We start from the raw sequence: 14,840 nt of genomic DNA on the forward strand, positions 1-14,840 counted from the left end.
AAAACTCAAAACTGAAGTCAGAAACATAGCATGGATGTCCACTATCACCACTGCTGTTCAAAATAGTACCAGAACTCTTAGCCTCAGCAATCAGACAACAAAAAGAAATAAAAGGCATCCAAATCAGCAAAGAAGTCAAACTCTCACTCTTTGCCAATGACATGATACTCTATGTGGAAAACCCAAAAGACTCCACCATAAAATTGCTACAATTCATACAGGAGTTCAGCAAAGTGACAGGATATAAAATTAATGCACAGAAATCAGTTGCATTCCTATACACTAACAATGAGACAGAAGAAAGAGAAATTAAGAAGTCGATCCCATTTACAACTGCACCCCAAACCATGATACCTAGGAATAAATCTAACCAAGAAGGTAAAGAATCTGTACTCAGCAAACTATAGAATACTTATGAAAGAAATTGAAGAATACAAAAAGAAATGGAAAAACGTTCCATGCTCACGGATTGGAAGAACAAATAATGTGAAAATGTCTATGCTACCTAGAGGAATCTATACATTCAATGCAATCCCTATCAAAATATCATCAACTTTTTTTTTTTTTAACAGAGCTGGAACAAATAATCCTAAAATTTGTATGGTACCAGAAAAGACCCCAAATAGCCAAAGGAATGTTGAAAAAGAGGACCAAAACCGGTGGCATCACAATTCTGGACTTCAAGCACTATTACAAAGCTGTAATCATCAAGACAGTATGGTACTGACACAAAAACAAACACATAGATCAAGGAGCAGAATAGAGAGCCCAGAAATGGACCCTCAACTCTATGATCAACTGATTTTTGACAAATTGGGAAAGAATATCCAATGGAAGAAAGACAGTCTCTTCAATAATTGGTGTTGGGAAAATTGGACAGCCACATGCAGAAGAATGAAACTGGACCATTTCCTTACACCACACACAAAAATAGACTCAAAATGGATGAAGGACCTAAATGTGAGACAGGAATCCATCAAAATCCTAGAGGAGAACATAGGCAGTAACCTCTTCAACATTGGCCACAGCAACTTCTTTTAAAACATGTCTCCAAAGGTAAGGGAAACAAAGGCAAAATGAACTATTGGGACTTCATCAAGATAAAAAGCTTTTGCACAGCAAAGGAAACAGCTGAGAAAACCAAAAGACAACTGACAGAATGGGAGAAGATATTTGCAAATGACATATCAGATAAAGGGCTAGTATGCAAAATCCATAAAGAACTTATCAAACTCAACACCCAAAGAACAAATAATCCAATCAAGAAATGGGCAGAAGACATGAACAGGCATTTATCCAAAGACATACAAATGGCCAAGAGACACATGAAAAAATGCTCGACATCACTTGGCATCAGGGAAATACAAATCGAAACCACAATGAGATACCACCTTACACCAGACAGAATGTCTAAAATTAACAAGTCAGGAAAGGACAGATGTTGGGGAGGATGCGGAGAAAGGCTCACACTCTTACCCTGTTGGTGGGAATGCAAGCTGGTGCAGCCACTCTGGAAAACAGCATGGAGGTTCCTCAAAAAGTTGAAAATAGAGCTACCCTATGTCCCAACAATTGCACCAGTGGGTATTTTACACAAAGATACAAAAGTAGTGATCCAAAGGGGCACCTGCACCCCGATGTTTATAGAGCAATGTCCACAATAGCCAAACTATGGAAAGAGCCCAGATGTCCATTGCCAGATGAATGGACAAAGAAGATATGGTGTGTATATATAAACAATGGAATATTAAACAGCTATCAAAAATGGAGACTTGCCATTTGCAACAACCTGGATGGAACTAGAGGGTATTATGTTAAGTGAAATAAATCAATCAGAGAAAGACAATTATCATATGATCTCACTGATATGTGGAATTTAAGAAAAAAAACAGAGGATCATAGGGGAAGAGAGGAAAAAATGAAACAAGACAAAACCAGAGAGGGAGACAAACCATAAGAGACTCTTAATCATAGGAAAGAAACTGATGGTTGCTGGGGGGGGGGGATGGGTAACTGGGTGATGGACATTAAGGAGGGCACATGATGTAACGAGCACTGGGTATTATATATGACTGATGAATCACAGACCTGTACCTCTGAAACCAATAATACATTATTTGTTAATTAATTGAATTTAAATTAAAAATATGTTTTTTTGAAAGAGTGTTTTTTATTTATTGAAGACCTTAGACAACTCAGATCCCCATTGAGCTTTTGGGAGTCCCCCACTGCACTGTTTCCTCAGGATGTCTCCCTCCTGATTGTTTAGAACATAGGCACTCCTCAGCCTTTAACTACCAAGTCTTCAGTCTTTGAAGGAATTTCTAGTATCATCACCAAAATTCTTTTACTAAAGTGGAAATTGAGCATAGATAATATGTTCTCCTTCTTTGGCAAGCTCTTTTCCTAAGGACTTCCTTGTCATTCTGTTCTCTGCCTCAGGAACACTGCTAATCTCTCTTGGAATACAAATTTTACTCTCATCCCTCAGCTTCTTTTTCTACCATTGCTTGATTTGGAGTCAGGTGAGGACTGCCACCACTGAAAGAGTCATGTTCTGCCAGGTTTTGTCCATGAGACTGAGGGTAAGTGAATGAAGTTTCAGTTGGCTTCCTTCCCCAGGGTGGGGGATCTGGGAGATGTTCTGGTTTGCTCTGAGTGCTGCAGAAGTGTTGTCATTCTTGCTTTCCAGAAAGTGACACTAAGGTTCTCCTACTTACTTCCTAATTTTTTACCAAAATTATTATCGGCCTCTCATGTCACTTTTTTATTTTTTAGAAAAGAATTCTAATTATTTTTAATAAAGCACTAAACCTTAGTTTACTAGATATTATATATTCTCATGTAGTTTGATTTATACTTAATGGAGACAAATATGCCTTGCAAATAAATTGGCTTTTTCTTCTTTTTTGAATTGCCTTTTTCTTTTAAAGTCAAATTTATTAATGTATAATTTGCATTCAGTAAAATCCACCCTTTTTAACATGTTCATTTCTAAGATTGTTGGATTTTGAAAAACATATATAGTCATGTAAATACTACCTTAGTCAAGATATACAATATTTTTATCACTCCAAAATTTAGTTTTGTGCTCTCTTGAAATTAATGCCATTCTTTATCTGTTCTTTGTTCACAATTTCGTTTTCTCACTTCTTTTAGATTGAGGATTTTCATGAGTATTTTTTACCCCCTTTGTGGGCTTAAAAGCTATAACAATTTATTTTTAAAATGTTTTCCTTAGGGTTTGTGGTATACACATTTAACTTACCAACCTACCTTGAGGTAATAGTATACCACTTCACACGTAATATTAGAACCTTGCAAGAGTATACTTCTGTTTTGCTTCTCCTGTGATTTGTCCTATTGTTTTTAATCCTTTACCTCTACATCTGTTTAAAATTCATAATACATAATTTTTATTTTTGTTTTAAACAATTGATTATCTTTTAAAGAGATTTGAACATTAAGAAATTTTTTTCACCATTTCACCATTTTAGCCTGGTGTCATTTTCCTTCCACTGTAAATATTTCTTTTAATATTCCTGCAGTGCAGGTCAGCTGGCAATCAATTTATTCAGTTTTTATATATCTGAATACATTTTATTTCATTTCCATTTTGAAAGATATTTTTTCTGGTTATGGAATTATATTTGGACAGTTCTTTTTTTCTTTAGGTTCTTTAAAAATGTTGCTTTAATGTCTCTGGTTGCATTGTTTTTGATAAAAAGTCTGATTTCATCCTTACTTTTGTTCCTCTGTATCTTTCTCCTCTGGCTTCCTTCAGTAATTTCTCTTTATCTCTATTTTTAAGGAATTTTATTGAAATGGAGTAATTTTCTTCACATACCTTGTTTTTGGACTTCATTGAGCCTCTCGAATCTTTGGGTTATAGTTTCATCAAATTTGGAAAAAATTTAATCATTATTTCTTTAAATTATTTCATTGTCTTGCCACTACTCTTCCTGGACTCCAAATATAAGTATTTTAGGCTGCTTAGAGTTGTCCCAGAGCTCACCTTTGTTTATTAAAATATGGTTGCAAAACCTTGGTTCCAAAACTAAACAACTCTGTAAACAAGAGGAAATAGAAAACAAAATGCAAAATGGCTAGAAAACAATAATAGTAAAATCTCCATTATCTATTAAAGTCTAAAATCAGTAAAATTGTACTAAGAAGAAAATAGAATGAAAATAATTTGTTACTATATTGTGTTCAAATAATGGTTTGTAGTTTTAAACTACAAACTATTTACATATTTAGGAAATTATTTAATTATCTAGCCTGCAATATTTAGTCAATTTAAAAAAAATGTATGGTCCAGAGGAACCTGAATAGCAGATGTTATTATTATTTTTTAGATTTTATGCTTTTGTGTGCTTAAAAACACTCTTTAAAAAATTAAAAAAAAATAACAACACTCTTACATAATGTTCTTATTCAGAGCATGTAATCCCTAACTCTTTCCCTTAATGTGATGTGTCACAATTGAAACTATTAACTTGAAGTCTCTTGTTACCTCCTATTTATGTTCATTTCTTTCTTATGTCCTATAGTTTGTTTTATTTTGTTTTGTTTTGTTTTTTACATTTGTTATTCCATTGTTTGGCACATAAATGTTCACACTGATTTCTGTCTTTGTTGCTTATTATCTCTGTGTTTATTTAGAAGCTATTCATCTCTGTTATTTTACACTTATGTCTTGATATCTTACATTGACACATCATTTATCTTTTTACATGGTATGTAGATTCTTTTAAGATCTTTGAAAATTTTATCCTTTTTCTGAAAGCTGGTAATTGTTATTTGGACATGTATATTTATATTTAACTCTGTGTCTACTTGGATTCAACCTCAATATCAGTTTTTATGTGATAAGTTTTTAATTATGAGTTTTTAATTTTGATTCACATTTTATTTTCCTATGTTTTATATTTCAGGGGATTTTTCAAGATTTTACTAACACTATACTTCCTGAGTTTGGAATATTGGAAAATATTTTCCTGTTGCCATTTTACTTGAATTTTAGCCTTATTGAGTAAAGAATACTTGGGTTACATCCTCCCCCCCCCCCACAAATTCATCTTTCATTACTTTATTGCAGAATTTCTGAACCTCAGCACTATTGACATTTTGGTCTGGATAATACTTTACTGAGTATGTGTGTGTGGGTTGGGGGACTATCTTGTGCTTTATAAGATATTTGGTAATATCTCTGACCTCTACCCACTAGATACTAGTAGCACCCACCCCAGTTGTGACAATCAAAAGTGTCCTTAAATGTTGTGAAGTATCCCTGGAGGGGACTTGCCCTTAGTTGGAACAATAGCTCTATCATTTCATGAAATCTGGTGTTACTTAGGAGAGACCTGAGACCAAGCTGCTTTCTTGTTTTTCCCTGTTGACTGTGATGTGCATCCTTTTAATCTGTCTGGTGAAGTCTTTGTTTATTCTGAAATTTTAATAAGTTTTGAGAGTTTACATTTCAGATTTGGTGAAGTTTTCCTAATTATTCCTTATAGCAATGTGTCTTTTTAACTGATTTGCATCTCCTTTCATTTCAGTTTTTTCTTCTATTAAATCTTTAGGTGAGGGTTTTTTTTTCCTCTCACATTTTTTTGTGTTCCTTTCTTCATAACAGCAGTCATGTTTATGTTGGACTTTTGTTGTCTGAATCCCATGTCTATAATTTCACCTGTATTCAAATTCATCTTTTGGTCTTCTTCCTTTCGGTGTGTATTTCTGTGAATTTCAAAGCATATTCCTTGGTGAAATCTGAAGTCAGTTTCAACTCTTGACATATTCTTAGATATCTTAAATATATAACTTAATAGGTTTTGCTTTAGTTAATTTAGTATTTCAGTGATAGATAGCTTTTCTTAACACTTTAAAATTGGTTCTGGGTTGTTATATTTTTTAATATGCTATATGTTCCTTCTAGGCTATTTTTGAAAGTTAAGAGAATGGATCAGAGAAAAAAATGAATATTTGTCTAAATTTCTTTCAATCTACCTCTCTTCTGTGGCATACAGCAATTCCTCTAGGTTTTAAAAAAATTATTGAAAACTGATGAATTGATATTAGAGAAATTTTGGAAAATTTTTCATTACTATTGCAATAGATTACTAAAAAGAAATTTCAATTTTTATAATTATAGAAATGGTATTCCCCAAAAAACTATAGAATTCCCTTCTTATTGTCCAGTAACAATTTAATGAGGTATTAAATTTTTTTTCTTGCTATATACATAAGAAAAAGATGGACAGAGAGTTTGCAAAACTACTGAGCAGAGAGCTTCATCTCTCTGAATCTGATGACTATGCTTTTTGACATATCATTTATGTCTTTTTTTAATTCGTTAAATTAATAGGTCTATTAGTAATCATAAATTTTAAATCAACGATACTTTCATCTGTAACCATATGTGAATTTCCATGGATTCAGAAAAAATAGAATGTATACATTGGAAAAAAAGGAAAGCCCCATGTGCTTAATGAATTAATTTAATAAACAAGTATTATTTAGGTGTTATATTAAATGGAATTAGTATTAATAATGTATCTATGTCTTATATGTGTTTATTTATGTATATCTATCTCTGTCATTAGCTCAATCTCAAATTTCTATGTTCTTGTTGAAATTTACATCTTTTCTTTGTTCTTTGTTCATATGTTTTCTTTGGTAATTCTGGGTGGTTACTGTCTTACCTAGTGCCCCAGCCCTTTGTCCAGATAATCTTGGATTTTCTAAACAACAATAATGCAATATATTAAGAAAAGTGAGTTAAAAAAAAGAAAAGTGAGTTAGATTCTGCTATAATTTATCTAAAAAGAACTTTTTATTCTTTTTAGATATAAAAGAATAGTCCCTAATAGGGTTCAAAGAAAAAGCCCTGGGAAGCTTTCTTCTTACTTTCCTACAGTCCAATACACTGGAAATTATTTAATAGAGTAATACTTGTTATTTAACACAATTTTATTTTTTAGTTTATTCGTTTTGTAGGCATTAATAAGCTTTATGATTTGTAAGTTAAATATTGACCTGTTCTTGAAAGAGATAGTAAAGTATGAAATAAAAGTTTTGTTGGTTTTAGCATAGCTGTCTTGAATATATTTAGAAGTTTCAAAAGTATTCAGTTAGTATAGCATAATCCTATACATATTATTTTATTATTTATTATTTATATTTGTAGTTTCAATTTTTTGAAAAAATTATTTAATTATTTGACAGAGAGAGAGACAGCAGGAGAGGGAATACAAGCGGGGGGGAGGGGGAGGGAGAGGCAGGCTTCCCACTAGGTGAGGAGCCCGACGTGGGGCTTGATCCCAGGACCCTGGGATCATGACCTGAGCTGAAGTCAGATGCTTAATGACTGAGCGACCCAGAGACTCCTTAATTTCAAGTTTTTATTTAAATTCTAGTTAGTTAACATATAGTGTAATATTAGTCTCATGAGTAGAATTCAGTGATTCCTCACTTACATGTAACACTCAGTGCTCTTCACAAGAAGTACCTTCCTTAATCCCCATCACCCACTTAATTCATCTCCCTCTCCACCTTCCCTCAAGCAACCCTCAGTTTGTTCACTATAGTTAAGAATCTGTTTTATGGTTTGCCTCTTTTTTCTTTTTTCTTTATGTTCATCTATTTTGTTTCTTAAATTACACATATGAGTGAATCATATGGTATTTGTCTTTCTCTGGCTGATATTTCACTTAGCATAATACACTCCAGCTCTATCCGTGTTGTTGCAAATGGAAAGAGTTCATTCTTTTTATGGCTGAGTAATATTCCATGGCATATATATGTATACATATATATATGCTATGGAATATATATATATATTCGTATATATACATTCATTCATCTATATATATATAAATGAATCCATATATATATATATATATATATGCCACCTCTTCTTTATCCATTCATCAGTTGATGGACATCTGGGCTCTCTCCATATTTTGGCTGTTGTTGATAATGCTGCTACAAACATCAGGGTGTATGTGCCCTTTGAATCAGTATTTTTGTATCCTTTGGGTAAATACCTAGTAGTGCAATTGCTGGATCATAAGGTAGTTCTATTTTAACTTTTTGAGGAAACTCCATACTGTTTTCCAGAGTGGCTACACCAGTTTGCATTCCCACCAACAGAGTGAGAGTGTTCCCTTTCCTGGCATCCTCACCAATATTTGTTGTTTCCTGTGTTGTTAATTTTAGCCATTCTGACAAGTGTAAGGTGACATCTCATGGTAGTTTTGCCTTGTATTTCCTTGATGCCAAGTTATGTTGACCATCTTTTCATGCGTCTGTTAGCCATCTGGTTGTCTTCTTTGGAAAAATGTCTATTCATGTCTTCTGCCCATTTCTTAACTGGATTATTTGTTTTTTTGGTTGTTGAGTTTGATAAGTTCTTTATAGATTTTGGATACTAACTCTTTATTAGATGTGTCATTTGCAAATATCTTCTCCCATTCCAAAGGTTTCCTCAACAAAACTAAAAATCCTGTATATTTTAAGTCTTTGTTTGTTCTGGAAATTCATTACACATATTTTAGTGTAGGACTAAGTTTCTGTCTATGGTAAATGGTAATGAGCTCACTGACTTTTGTCTTTTTTAAATTTCTTTTCCTTTATTCATCACAATGACATTGTCATTGCTCTAAAATTAATACGATAAATAGCAAAGAGTAATTAAAATATTTATCATGGATATACATAATATCCATTTTTAAAATTACAAGTGGTAGATGTATAAATCTGGACAATTAAACTCATAAAAAAATCTGTAGTTATTTCCCTTCCAATTTAGACAGAGAGCAACCAAGAGAACAAAGAATAATTTTACATAAAAATTAATGAGACACAAATAATCTATCTTTTTGCTGCAGGGACAAAATTTGCCATGGGATATTGAACAGAGCAGTTTGTAGGGAAATGTGGAGCCAATATTTTCTCTTTAGTGTAGAATATTTTTGTTTGAAACTAGATTTTTATCCATAGTTCTCATTATACAGAACTGAAGGTTGAACTTAAACAGTGTAATTTGTGAGAGTTTGACTGCTTTCAATAGAAATATTTTGCAAGTTTGGAAGTAATTAAATGAGAATTACTCAGAAATATTCCAATTAGTTCAGATTTTAAATTACTTAAAAAGTGAGAAAAATTATTTGATGAAGGGCAGTCTTAATCATACCTAGTTTACAGATTATAAATGAAACACGATAAAGGTTAAAAAAAATAATCATAGTAGAGATTCAACTGCAAAGTTATTTTATGTTTTATATATTTACACAGATAAAGATGATTACAAGGTTAAAATATATATATGTGTGTATATATACATATATGCATACATATATTCATATGTATATACATATACACACACTCACACAGTAACTATTTTTTATTTCTTGTATTCATTTTAGAGCAATGACAATGTCAAGAAATTTAGAAAAAAAGACAAAGTTCAGGGAGATCATTACCTGTCGGGAGCCATGAGCAACAAGGGGGTTAATCAGGTAGAGCAAAGGCTCCCTGATCCCTTTGAACCATGGCCACCTGACTGCCCCCATACAAGAACATGTTGTACTGGCTAGCCCGAGTTGTATATAGGCCAAGAAAACCACAGTGTTATTGACAGGCCCTGAAAAATAGCGCACCGGGCCCCTTGAAGGCATACCGTGTGAGCAAAACAAGGAAGAAGCTATGCGCTTGAGGAACCTGGCCGTTCGAACCAGGAACTCAAGACGGAACCAAGGGAGGGCAGGGAGGAACCTGTGGAACTTGTTTATGTCCTATTGTTATATAACCTGAACCTATATAAAGTGTGTAAGTAAGAATAAAGTTGTTGCTCGCGGCATCCCCGTGGGCAACCCTCCTGTTCCCATACTTTTATGTTTCATTCTCTTACCCTCATCCCTGTTCGACCTTGCACGCGGGCCGTGACAAGTGGCGCCCGAACAGGGACCTGAGCACATGAAAGAGGATCCTAGACACTGACGTTGCAAACATTCAGGTAAGAGAACCGGTCTTTTAACCGGCATGACAGGAGTAAAAAATTATGGGACAAAGTCAGTCCGCTAGTCATGCATATTTTCTGCGGACCCTGCGGGTTTTATTGGCAGAGAGGGGACATAAGGTGTCTTCCTCCACCCTGCAGGAATTTTTCAGGAACATAGAAGATTTGTGCCCTTGGTTCCCACTAGAAGGAACAATAAACCCAGAGGATTGGAGACGGGTGGGCCAAGAGATGAAAAATCAAATTAAGTTGCGGGGCTCCGGTGCCTTGCCGCCCAATACAATGGGCCTCTGGTCTCATATTTGTGAAATCCTGGAGCCACAACAAAAAATTGAGCTGATATCTTTAAAATCATGGCTTGAAGATGAGGAAAAAGATCTGATTAAAGTACCCCTGACTTCCACTGGGGTATCCTCTTTTGAGATCCTGGGCGATGATGTCAACTTACCCACCCAGGATCCTTTCCCTCCTCCACCACCTCCTATGCCCTTGGCGGGGAAAGCCCCTAAGGCTCAGAGTGGTGGGGATGAATTTGGCGACGATGATGTTTATCTCGATGATGACCCCATTCTGACTATGCCCACATGGTTGAAATCGGTCCTGCCTGCAGTCACAACCTCTGGTCAAGGGATTAATTCCGTGACTAGGTGCACTCAAACTAGCACAATGCAGGCTTTTCCCATTATGACCAATCAGCAGAGCACTGCCAAGTCCTCTGTGTCCAACATTAGCCGTTTACAGAGAACTTTACTAACAGCGCAGCAAGCGGGAGAGGACGTGGGAGAGTTTAATGCCTACCCAGTAACCTTACAGGGAGGCCAACGGACTTATACTGCCCTAAATTTTAAAATGTTAAAAGACTTAAAGGCTGCCTGTAGTCAGTACGGGGCTACTGCTCCCTTTACCCTATCTATGATGGAAAACCTTACCAGAGAAGCTCTTTGCCCGGGAGATTGGAAGGTTGTTGCCCGGGCTTGCCTTAATGGGGGAGATTATTTGTTGTGGAAGGCCAAATTTGAGGAAAAATGTAACAATCTGGCTATCTATAACAGAAAGACCCAAATCCCTGTCACATATGAGATGTTGGCTGGTACGGGAGCTTATTATGAAGTGGGTAACCAAATACATTTCCCTGAGATTGCCTATTAATTCTCAAGGTCAAGCCATTGTCGAAAGAGCCCACTCCACCCTCAAAATGTACCTCAAAAAATTAAAAGAGGGGTAAATACTACAGGGAAAAATAAAATATTCACCTCATTTACACCTTTCATTAGTACTCTTTGTTTTAAATTTTTTGAATGTTGACTCGGTTGGCCGCACTGCCACCGAGCGTTTTTGGCAGCCTGAGCGGGCTCCCCTCCTCTATGCAAAGTGGCGTGACCCCGCCACCGCGGAATGGAGGGGACCCGACCCGGTCCTACGCCAGGGCCGAGGATGCGCCTGTATCTTTCCCCAGGATGAGGAGACGCCGCGCTGGCTCCCGCTCCGATGCGTCCGCATTATCCGTGATGGTTTGCAGAATGAGGCGGCTCCAGATCCGCTCCGGGAGGACGAGGAGACGCCCCGCCTCGGATCAGAGGAAAATAACATGGGGAGACATCAAAGCCCTGATCGCTCGAGCTGAGGCCACCGTGCGTGAGTCGGGCCAGCCAGTCACGGCTATTGCCCTTTTTCTTGCCATGCTATCACTCTTGACTCTTGACTCTGCCCAGACCTCTCCTTACTGGGCTTTTGTCCCGGACCCTCCTACCGCGAGGGCGGTCACCTGGAAGGATCCCTCACCCAAGGTGTTTACTAACTTCACAGACATTTTTGATGGGCCTGAGATTTCCGGCCTCACTCATGCCGTGGCGCCTTTTAACTGGACCAGCCTGGCTTCTGCCCCCCCCATTTGTTTCCAGGCCATCGATGGCCCTGAGGCACCCCATTAAGGATGCGTGGTCACTTCACCAGTCTCCCGAAGAATCCGCTCTTGGTATGGAACTGAGCCACCTAGAGGAGACACTTTGACACCTCATGTAATGGTGGAGAATTGGGACATCAACGAGGTTGTCCTTCAACATCGACGGCCCCTGCCTGTTGGCCGTTTCGGACCCACTTCCAGATCCCTTGAGACCCCATACCTTGACTATCCCCTCTGCAAATCTGACTTAACGTGGAAAACCTACGGACCCTCTTGGAAGACCTGCGTTCATCACAACCCAGAGATTGTGACTCCCCATGGCATACCTGATACTTATATAATTGACTGGTCAAAAGACGGGGATCTCCCTTTGCGTCGCTCCCCCCCCCCCCCCCCCCCCCCCCCCCCCCCGCCTTCAGAATATGGGCCATATGACCACAATAATTCTGCTCCCGGGGGACTGCTGTCACTGGGGAGTATGAGACACCCGGACTTGTGGAAAATTGTTGCGGCCATGAGAGATGTTAAAACTAATTCATCCCTTTTCCCTGGCTTCCCCACGGGCCCATTGACATTTCAAATTCAGGCATGACTTTCCCCACCGTTCCTGTTTGTAGTGGGGGACGGATCTGTAGTACCCGAGGCTAAGGCCGATAGAACCCTTTACAAAATAACTTGTGAGGAGTGTTATCTCACCAACTGTTTGCCTTTACCCGGCGCCCCAAATCCAACAAAGATGGTTTTTCTAGCCATGCAGCCCCCTTATCTAATGATGCCTGTAGAGGTGGGGGGGCCCTGGTATAGAGATTATGGCTACCAATTTGCGCAAGAATTGGAAGACCTACTTAGTCGGAGACGACGCTTCCTAGGCCTCCTAATAGCTGGCATCACTGCCTTGGTGTCTTTGATAGCATCAGCTACTGTTTCCACGGTGGCACTGTCCCAGGGCATACATACTGCCGCTCATGTAAATAGCTTGGCTCATAATGTCTCCCAGACCCTTGCCACCCAGGGAAGTATAGATAGGAAGATCTTGGCTCGCCTGGATGGTTTAGAGCAGGCGGTCGAATATTTGGGCACCCAATATTCATTGTTACATACTCGTTTGTCCTTTGTGTGCCACGGAGGGTATGGTTCCATTTGTGTGACCCCCCTGAAAGCTGACAACGTCTCCTGGGAAACGGTGCAAAGGCACTTGCAAGGTATCTGGCATGAGACAAATGTAAGCCTAGATCTGCTTCAATTGCAAGAACAAATAAACAATATAGCCTCCTCCCATCTTCATGTAGTCACCCCTGGAGACATGGCACAATCCTTTCTACAAAAGCTACAGGGGTTTAACCCCTTTAATATCCTCCAACATTCCTTCTGGATTATGTGTGCTCTGGTTGTAGGGGTAACCTTATTACTCTGCTTATGGTGTGCTTGGAGTCGCTGTCTGTTTGCTTTCATGGCCAGTACCCAAGCAAATGTACACATGTTGCGTTTAAAGATAAAAGGGGGAAATGTCGGGAGCCATGAGCAACAAGGGGGTTAATCAGGTAGAGCAAAGGCTCCCTGATCCCTTTGAACCATGGCCACCTGACTGCCCCCATACAAGAACATGTTGTACTGGCTAGCCCGAGTTGTATATAGGCCAAGAAAACCACAGTGTTATTGACAGGCCCTGAAAAATAGCGCACCGGGCCCCTTGAAGGCATACCATGTGAGCAAAACAAGGAAGAAGCTATGCGCTTGAGGAACCTGGCCGTTCGAACCAGGAACTCAAGACGGAACCAAGGGAGGGCAGGGAGGAACCTGTGGAACTTGTTTATGTCCTATTGTTATATAACCTGAACCTATATAAAGTGTGTAAGTAAGAATAAAGTTGTTGCTCGCGGCATCCCCATGGGCAACCCTCCTGTTCCCATACTTTTATGTTTCATTCTCTTACCCTCATCCCTGTTCGACCTTGCACGCGGGCCGTGACAATTACCATTCACCCTAGACTCAAAATTAGTCCTACACTAAAATATATGTAAAAAATTTCCAAAATAAACATAGACTTTTAAAATATACAAGATTATGCTATAAAAACCAAAATACTTGTGAAACAACTCAAGGACAGCTAGTGCTAAAACCAAGACAAGTTTTATTTCATACCTTACTATCTTTTTCAAGAAAGGTTAGAACTTAATTTACAAATCATAAAGCTTATTAATGCTTGAAAAATGAAAATATATATGTATATATACTATTTAATTGTTTTACCAAATTTCAAATTATATTTAAATAATATATAATGAGTCACAGTCCATATAGCCCCTGCTTTCAACTAATTTGAATGGCAAAATTAATGTTGAGCAACATAATGAATGGAACTTTACATTTAACTTATTTTCCCTTAAACTTTTTTTTATTTGACTCTCATAATAAACAGACTTCTTTATAGGAAACTTTTAAATGCATTTTTTGTTATTTTTGCAGAATATTGCCTCTTTCTGACAAATATGGCAGAAAGGGAGGTATACTTGAGGTCATAGCTGTGGACTAACTGGGGATCTTTACTCAAATAAGCCACCACAGATATTCAGATATTTTGACTTGTTTTGATGATAGTTCCTCTCATATGAGATTATGAACACTTCAAGGATATAGTTTGAGTAATACATCCACATTAAATGTGAATACTTAAATGTGTGCTAGAGAGTTGTTAAAATGGTTATAGTAGCCTATTAACATATAAAGAAACAGAATATAAAAAGGGTGAAGGGTGTCAAAGGTGAAAGAAAAAAAAGAATTGGGGTAGGGCTCGAGCCATTTGCTTCACTGCATTTCAGTTGAGCACCTCCTGTGGACAGGCACTGCCCTAGCCACTTGATATCATTTCACCATATGAGCTATTTGGCAAATGATTGGAGGTTCTGACTCTATGAA

At 37.5% G+C, this 14,840-nt stretch overlaps 1 protein-coding gene across 1 annotated transcript; it reads left to right on the plus strand.

Annotated features, from left to right (window-relative positions):
• Window positions 1-9,743: 9,743 nt before the first annotated feature.
• On the plus strand, window positions 9,744-12,299 carry LOC113925067 (endogenous retrovirus group K member 6 Env polyprotein-like). The gene is made up of 2 exons (XM_027599582.2): window positions 9,744-10,018; window positions 11,478-12,299. The coding sequence occupies exon 2, from the start codon at window positions 11,479-11,481 to the stop codon at window positions 11,950-11,952; it is 474 nt and encodes a 157-aa protein (XP_027455383.1). The 5' UTR covers window positions 9,744-10,018; window position 11,478; the 3' UTR covers window positions 11,953-12,299.
• Window positions 12,300-14,840: the final 2,541 nt, after the last annotated feature.

The sequence above is a fragment of the Zalophus californianus genome, chromosome 2 (genome assembly GCF_009762305.2).
Source record: "Zalophus californianus isolate mZalCal1 chromosome 2, mZalCal1.pri.v2, whole genome shotgun sequence".
Lineage (NCBI taxonomy): Eukaryota > Metazoa > Chordata > Mammalia > Carnivora > Otariidae > Zalophus > Zalophus californianus.

Excerpts from the sequence above, each read along its gene's own strand:
- LOC113925067 (XM_027599582.2), top strand. The coding sequence starts at position 11,479 with ATGAGGAGACGCCGCGCTGGCTCCCGCTCCGATGCGTCCGCATTATCC.